Source organism: Photinus pyralis, unplaced genomic scaffold, assembly GCF_008802855.1.
Source record: "Photinus pyralis isolate 1611_PpyrPB1 unplaced genomic scaffold, Ppyr1.3 Ppyr1.4_LG1, whole genome shotgun sequence".
Lineage (NCBI taxonomy): Eukaryota > Metazoa > Arthropoda > Insecta > Coleoptera > Lampyridae > Photinus > Photinus pyralis.
The window spans coordinates 8,287,556-8,295,533 of NW_022170249.1; the positions used below are offsets into that span (position 1 = coordinate 8,287,556).

At 36.1% G+C, this 7,978-nt stretch overlaps 2 protein-coding genes and 1 long non-coding RNA gene across 3 annotated transcripts; 2 read left to right on the forward strand and 1 right to left on the reverse strand.

The window, feature by feature from the left end:
• Window positions 1-35: 35 nt before the first annotated feature.
• Window positions 36-2,805, reverse strand: LOC116165114 (NAD kinase 2, mitochondrial). Its single transcript, XM_031479416.1, has 6 exons — window positions 2,668-2,805; window positions 1,605-1,881; window positions 1,145-1,355; window positions 919-1,098; window positions 607-874; window positions 36-561 (listed from the first exon to the last, which is right to left on the reverse strand). Exons 1-6 carry the CDS (start codon window positions 2,705-2,707, stop codon window positions 329-331), a joined length of 1,209 nt encoding a protein of 402 aa, XP_031335276.1. The 5' UTR covers window positions 2,708-2,805; the 3' UTR covers window positions 36-328.
• On the forward strand, window positions 2,592-4,479 carry LOC116165105 (beclin-1-like protein). The gene is made up of 6 exons (XM_031479405.1): window positions 2,592-2,983; window positions 3,033-3,193; window positions 3,238-3,389; window positions 3,439-3,958; window positions 4,007-4,221; window positions 4,268-4,479. Exons 1-6 carry the CDS (start codon window positions 2,872-2,874, stop codon window positions 4,386-4,388), a joined length of 1,281 nt encoding a protein of 426 aa, XP_031335265.1. The 5' UTR covers window positions 2,592-2,871; the 3' UTR covers window positions 4,389-4,479.
• A 1,322-nt stretch (window positions 4,480-5,801) lies between these two features.
• Window positions 5,802-6,878, forward strand: LOC116160681. The gene is made up of 3 exons (XR_004143281.1): window positions 5,802-6,444; window positions 6,502-6,574; window positions 6,624-6,878. It is a non-coding gene; the product is annotated as an uncharacterized LOC116160681 (long non-coding RNA).
• Window positions 6,879-7,978: the final 1,100 nt, after the last annotated feature.

Genomic DNA, 7,978 nt, shown 5'->3' on the forward strand with positions numbered 1-7,978 from the left:
TTTTTTAAGAGCGCACCTAACGGATGTTAGAATAATACGAATGTTATCAACTGGCATTTTTGATAATTAAAATAATTGTATTTAACATCTACACTGTACAAATTACAAAATTGGCATTCCCATTGCTTAAAAATACATGAAGCATTTACCATTTCCTATTGCGTATAAATAATGGATTATTTCCTACTTTAACAAAAAGACAATAAAATAATAACAATTGTCGCTTATTGAATCACATGTTTTTTCATTAAAATCACGCATTTTTTTCACTTACACTTAAGGGATAAAAAATTCCCACACCATTTACGTTAAAATGTAGTTTGTACACTTAATCCGGTAGAATGACAGTACGAAGGGTATCTTGAGGATTTGTAGTCAAAATTAATGTGGCCCCATTGGATACGTCTAAAGACACCCCGCCGTCGATTACCAAACATGCATCTATACATTTAGATTTAATAGCAATTGACGTGCAGAAGTCTCTAGATCGTATTCCTTTCGGCTGGGGCCATACTGCAGCCGATATCAAATCTCGAATTGTGTAACTAAGTCGGGTGTCGCCTGTAAAGCATTGAATAAAAAGCTGTTTGTAGTCGGTGCATTCACCTGGTTCAAAAATTAATTTTTTGTTGTATTCGGCGCTCACAGCTTCAGCAAGCTCCTGAATATTAGCCTTTGAATCCGTTTTAATGAGACTGATGAGATCAGCAGCGCACTCAGTTGAAACTCGATTCATACTCGAATGCCACGAAGTTGAACCCGTACCGGTGGTTACACACAATCCTGAACATTTCATATTTGTTGGTCGTTCATTGCCATTTAAAGTTACCTCTAAATAAGACACGCGAGCAGATAAACATTCACCTATAAAAACCTGCAGATAATTGAATATAAAAGTCTGTAAGCATTACAAGTTACCTCATTTAAAGCTAAGTACGGCAAAATGTATTCGTTACTTTGATTCAGCTCGTGCTCTTTCGTAAATGGCTCATAATTGCAATTTTTGTCATATACATGCAAATGTGTCGGAATTACCGGACATGTCTGACCCAATAATTTCATTCTGATTCTAGTGCGCAGCAGCCAAGAAAATTGTCCCTACAATCATTCAAAATTCATTCCAAAAGGAAATGTTAAATTCTACCTTTTTTAACAACTCAAGTGCATCGCTTATATTTTCCGAGTAGTGTTTCGGCAGACACAAATGTCCTTCTGATCTTGTAGGATCTGAATTAAATCCGATCACTGCCCTTTTATTGTCCTTAATTTTACTAGCAGCTAGCAAAAAAGTACCATCACCTCCGGTTGGTATTACTACATCCGCCCATTCAACAGCCTCATTTGAATAATTCATTCTGTAAACACATCAAATGGTAGCCAATAGGGGAGCTCCCTTGTGGAGTTCCATAAGTCGAATGAAAATTTTCAAAATATGCAACTTTCAAAAACTAGAAGATCATGTCTACTCTAATTTTGCAAAAATGCTGGAATATTAATTTGCAGACTTCCGACTTTCAAATCCGCATGGAAAGCGACAAATGGAATTTTCTTTCATCGCAGCCTTTTTTGGGCACATGTACCTTTAAAAAAACAATTGCACTTACCTATTAACCACTCTAATATCAGTAGCAACAGCTTTCAAATTTTTGATAACTTTTAATTCAAAATCCTTGTGAAGGTGATAGAAGTATGACAGCCTATCGAAATCCAACCCATTTTTCCGTAATTCATTTTCAAATTGTTCATCTGTCAGAGTTTTATGTCTATTTCGTTCGCACTCATAAAGAGAGAGTTTCGTTAATACTAACACTTTTTGAAGATTAAGCTTATTTGGGTGTGAACGGTTTGATAAGCTTTTTTTAAGTACTCTGGAGTTGGTACCTACAATCAAATAGAATAATCAAATTTTCAAAATTACTTAAAGTAATACAGAAAAGTGGAAAAAGCTTTGTTAAACTATATAGAATCCATTTAGAAAATGTGTCATGTAAAATACAGCCAACAATTGCGTAAGTATCCGTCCATCCATAATTCTTAATTATTTTAACCACATGCTTGTAGTAAAGACAATCATATCTCATATTATAAAAATTCAGACGTGGGCATGCGCAACCTGCGCAATTCTAAGTTCATCTACCTATCCCTTGCAATTCCAAAGATTTTTAATAAAGGTTTCATATTTTCAAGCCTAAAGGTCCAGGCCTTTATAAATGGAATTGGAATTCTTATCCGCAAAGTTGAAGAACCTTAACGAAAGGAACAAGCTTTTGAAAACAGTCAGAAAAGACTTAAATAGAGTTTCAAACTAAAAAGAAAATTCAATGCCTTTGCAAATGGATTTAAATCTTTGTGTGAAATCAAAAACTAACCAATGTCATTTGAGTCCGACATTTGTATTTCATTATATTGTTGAACTGTAAAACTGTTATAAATCTTAATTTGAGTATAGAACTACAATAAAATGCAAGATTCGTGATAACAGCAAATCATATGCCATCTGATCTTAATACATTCTGTAATCGGTCAAAAAATATGCACAACTCTGTATATAAACAGTACCGCACTGAAGTTATAAAAAAATAAGACGAACAAGAACGAACTGTCAAATGTCAAATTGGTGACAATTCAATAATTTGCAAATTTTAAATGTCGTTCCCAAATACTTACTTTGAATGATATTCTTAAACAGAAACGGTGGTTTATACATTGAAGCAAATTGTATTAAAATACGCTATACAGAAAAAGTACATGAACACCAAACGCCAAATTCCACCATTTAGGTTATAACACTGTCACTTTACGCACTTTGGAATCTGTGTGAAGTTAGCAAACAATGCCAAATATTTAAAAAATCTCTTCTAATTTAAAAAAATGTCCGACGAAAAATTGTTAGTATCGTTTGCGTGCCAAAGGTGCCTTCAACCACTTCGGCTGGATGACACATTTAATTACTTAAACGAGCACACCCTCGCCGAACTAACTTGTAAGTCTGTCAACCTGATTTTGTCAATTACAAAGTGTCTCTGTCTCAGTACCTGTTATATCAAATCCTGATGTCGATCTCGAATCACAAGCAACCAGCGTCGATCACTTCGTTCATCCGTGCCGCCTTTCGGACTCTGGGAATGGGATAAACGGTTTCATGCTCATATCCGACTCGGGAGAGGTCGAAACGATAAGTAATCAAATGAGGGTAGGTACTTACGTAGTGGCCGCAATGAATTCAATGTGTTTCAGGTACGCGCGACCTTGTTTGATACCCTCTCGGAGAATTCTCATATCGATCATCCGCTATGCGACGAATGCGCGGATGCTCTTATTGAAATGCTGGAGCAGCAAGTTAAACTGACGCACAACGATTACGATGATTACTGTGAATATTTACGCAAGTACCTATACTTTGAAAGTTGAGGCAATTGATCTTGGAAAGTTTTGTAGATTAGAAAGTGACAGTGAGGATCTACATCTGGATACATTAGAGCAAGAATTACACAGTCTTCACGATGAAGAGAAACGTTTATTGGATGAACTTGAACGTATGAAGGAGGAGGAAAGTGCCATAGTGCTAGCGATCGAGGAACAAGAGAGGATATCACAACGTTTGACACAGGATGAGGAACGATATTGGAGGCAATACACAAGCCATAGGCGAGATTTAATGGCAACTGACGATGAGTATAGGAGTGTTGAATGCCAACTTGAATATACACAGTCACAATTAGAAAAATTAAAGAAAACCAACGTTTTTAATGCTACTTTTCACATATGGCATTCTGGACATTTCGGTACGATTAACAATTTTAGATTAGGACGTTTGCCTTCTGTACCAATCGACTGGTCAGAAATTAATGCGGCTTGGGGGCAAACTGCATTGTTACTAGCAGCTTTAGCTCGTAAAATAAATTTAACTTTCGATAGGTATAAATTAGTTCCATATGGCAATCATTCCTATATCGAGGTGGATTTTAATTTATTACCAAGTTTCAAATTGACCAAGTTCTTGTAGGTACTCTCCGATCAAAAGGAGTTACCGTTATTTGGGTCAGGTGGATTTCGGTTCCTGTGGGATACCAAATTTGATGCCGGCATGGTTGCGTTCTTAGACTGCTTGCAACAATTTAAAGAAAAAGTCGAAGAGGGCGACAAGGATTTCTGTTTACCTTACAAAATGAATAAGGGAAAAATCGAAGATTCCTCTTCCGATGCAAATTACTCGATAAAGTATGTTTTGTCTTTCCTTTAAAAGCTGTCCTAATCATAATTTCAGAATACAGTTTAACTCCGAGGAACAATGGACCAAGGCACTCAAGTTCATGTTAACTAATTTAAAATGGAGTTTGGCGTGGGTCTCTTCTCAATTTGGTGCCGATGATAATGAGACTAATTGAAAAATTTATTTAAATAGCTTTTATTGTTCAATATTTGTTGGAAAATTCTTGTATCTCCTTTTTTTTATTTATTATAACTATTAATTTTTAACAAATCCTTCACCTATCACCTTAGTGAGATCCTATTCTCAAATATTAAAGAATTCCTTCAAAGCTTGGCACTTAAAGGTTAGATGTTGAAAGTTTCAAGACCGTTTAAGGATTATGAAAGCTCTCATTGGAGGCGCTTAAAAACTGTTACAGACTCATAAGTTAAGTACCCAAAAACCCCTTAAGGTCTCTCTAAATCCAATTGAGTCCTTCAAAGCCTCTATAAGGTCCTGAAAGACTCATAGAATTGTTTCAATGCCCATAGAGAAACTTTACGTATGTCCCATATATCAGTTGTTAGGTATGTTATATAGATATAATAAGTACTGGCTGACTAATATTTATTTATTTCTTTAGCCCCCCGAAATCGATAGCTAAAGAAATACACAAATATTAGTCAGTCGAGTACTTATTATACCTGGTATAATATTGACCCATAGAGACTTTGAAGGACATCTCTATAAGTCAATTAGAGGGTTCTCAAAGCCTTTAGACGATTTTTGTGGTATTTTAGATATTTATTTGGAGTCACATGGAGACAACGATTTTAAAGATTAAATGCTAATTCAGGATCTCAAAGCTCCTTCAGAGTATCTCTTTGGGAAATCCATGTACACTCCTAGAGGAAAAAACGGCTTCAGAAGACTTGTAGAGTCTCTGAAGGTTTTAAAAGGTCTTAGAAATTGTTGGAACTCTAGGGGGCTCTTAAAATTTAGATGAAGTTTAACGGCTATCATATATATATGCTTTGATCAAATTTGCATGGCCGAATCAGACAGTGCATTCCAGTCAAGTCACCCTGTATAAGTTGGTTGATATTGATTCTATAAAACAAGTTGTAAATCAGCATATGCATGATTAAAGCGCATTTTTGGTAATGCAGGTCAGTATTTTATTAGCGAAGTTTAAAATTATCGATCTCACGAGTAATTTTGGCTGCTTTAAATAATCAATTTTATTTAATTTCAATTGAGGGTACGTCTCGAGGTACGTCTTCATTTTGTAAAACAAATCACAAAGTAAATAATAAGTTTTTATACTGGTAGCGCTATCTAACGATACAATTATAGCACCTCCGAAACCCATATCGAAATTATTTTCTTCAATTATCGATCTCACAAGTAATCTAAAGCAAAATAGACTAGTGCCTGCACATCTACACTATAGCAGAAAGCTTCTAGTGAAAATTTGAAGTCTCTAGCTATTGTAGTTGTGGAGATCTAACGCGGACAGCCGGCCTGCCAGCCATAACGAATATAATAGCGTATTTTTTTCAAAAATGCGCTAAAATCGCAAAAACACGTTTAGTTTTCAGAGGGGACACATTTATACGAAAAAATCAACCCCTTGTCAGCACCCTCCATCAACACCCCTTGTGACAAAAATCTCAACTGAAATAATGTCAGTGATACTTTATTAGAAAGGTCTGTCAATTCCTGTATCCAACTCTATACATCCTTTTTTTACCGTACAACGTTAAGCAATGCCAGAATAAATAAAAATAGGTTGGCACTGCTACCGCACGTGAGAAGGCGAAAGATGACACATTCTCCTATTCTATTAATGCACCTACTAGTTCGCCACGAGCCGAATGGCTCTTCCTGCAGACGCTAAAGTGTCATCTAAGCATAGTCCGCTCACGCCTCCTATATGCGGGTACCAGTACTACAGTATTGAAGGTGTCGCCCACTAAATTATTCCCTTCTGAAATTGTTTAAACATGATAGATTGTGGGAGGGGGCAAAGATATTGATATTTTGCGTAGAAAATAATTTGCCCCCACACTCAAATAGAGATTGATCCATCGCTATATTACATTTAAGTTCTTAACATGGAATCCAGTGCCTTACAATTTTTTTCCAACCGCGTGCGCAAAGTACTAACATTGCGCATTCATTTATATGCATGCGCAAAGTTGAACTTGCGCACGGAAACGCTTTGGATTTCGAGTTCTTTCACTTGCACTGTAGTATATATTATATTATATCGTGTATTTTTATATTCATTTTGTGATTTTCCAAAGTCAAATATGATGCCTCGCATATGAGGATCACAATGCAACGCACTTTCGTCGGAAGGCTCACGCACCAGCAACGGTAGCTTCGGTTCTACTTTACACAAAAAAATAAACTGCATTTATTACAGAAATGAAATTTAACGAAGGTAAGAAAAAAATCCAGTCAGAATCTGTAGACGGTGACGGCGGTAGGAAACGGCGGAACGGGGGAGTGCTTCGGGCGTTACCAGAAATTTTCGGTCTCTCGCTTGCTTCTGGACAACGTGCGGCCGGCGATGGTAAGCTCCAGCTCGCAGCTGCCTCCAGCCCCAAGTAACTTGAATAGAAATTCTAAAGGGCAAGTGGTGGGCGGCTAGTAGTGAATTTTCTAAATGCAATTTCACTAAGCGGAGACAGTAAATAATTGGATTAATTATTATTGTTTCTAATAATAAATAATATAAATTTTGAATTTGTGTTGAAATACTATTTTATTTAAGACACTTGCGCAAACGAGTGTCTTTACTGCGCACTTACAGCTTATCCCAACATATGGCCTGCTTTTACATGCGGGAAAGTATCACGTTACCATTTACTTGCAAACAGTGATAGTATACCTACATATTAGTTATAACCGTTGAGTAATTACTGATTTCGTTATTCAACGTTATAATTTTATGGATCCATGAAATCCGACATCAAAGTTTGGTGTCGCCACAGTGTCTCGATTATGGAACCCACATGGCCCCATGCTAAATCGGCCGCCCTGATTGTCTACACTCTTAAGATTCATCTGCACACCATATCACCTCCAGGATAATTCAAATTGGAATCTCTACGTTTCAATCACGTAACAGATGGATTTGGTCGGTCCCCTTCTCAGTGCGGATTTAGGATTTTGTGAAGGGAGGGGCGCATTAAAATTTGTAAAGTGAATATATTTCTAAAAAGACATTTATTATAGCTACGCAAAAACATAGAACATTTTTGGCATAATACCTAATATACACGGTGTCCATTTTTCCAGTGCCATGGGGATGGGGATGTCACTTATCTTAAGAGATAGAAAGTTGGTTAAATGGGGGCAAAGTTGCCAATTTTCGTGCCGAATAAGAATCTGAAAAGAAATTTGAAATATCTTCAATAGTTTTGAAGATATCGCAAAAAAACGAAAATTTCTGATTTTCGTTTTTAATTTTTTTATGATAAACTAATCGTATAGTAGACATTTCTAATTAACACATTATTGGGACACTTTTTAATGGAGATTTCAAATATGGCATCCTGTTTTTAATAACTTTCAAGATGACGGAGAAACACGTGGCAACTTTAGTTTTTCTTATGGGCGCCATTTTGAATTTTCACATTTTGAGATTACGTCTTTTTTTCTCTTTACAACAATATATCACACAGGGTGGTTCAGTATCACATTTTTCCTAAAAATACAATTTTTAATTATTTGAGAAGAATATCGATTTTTTTCCACTTTACACACTATTATAGG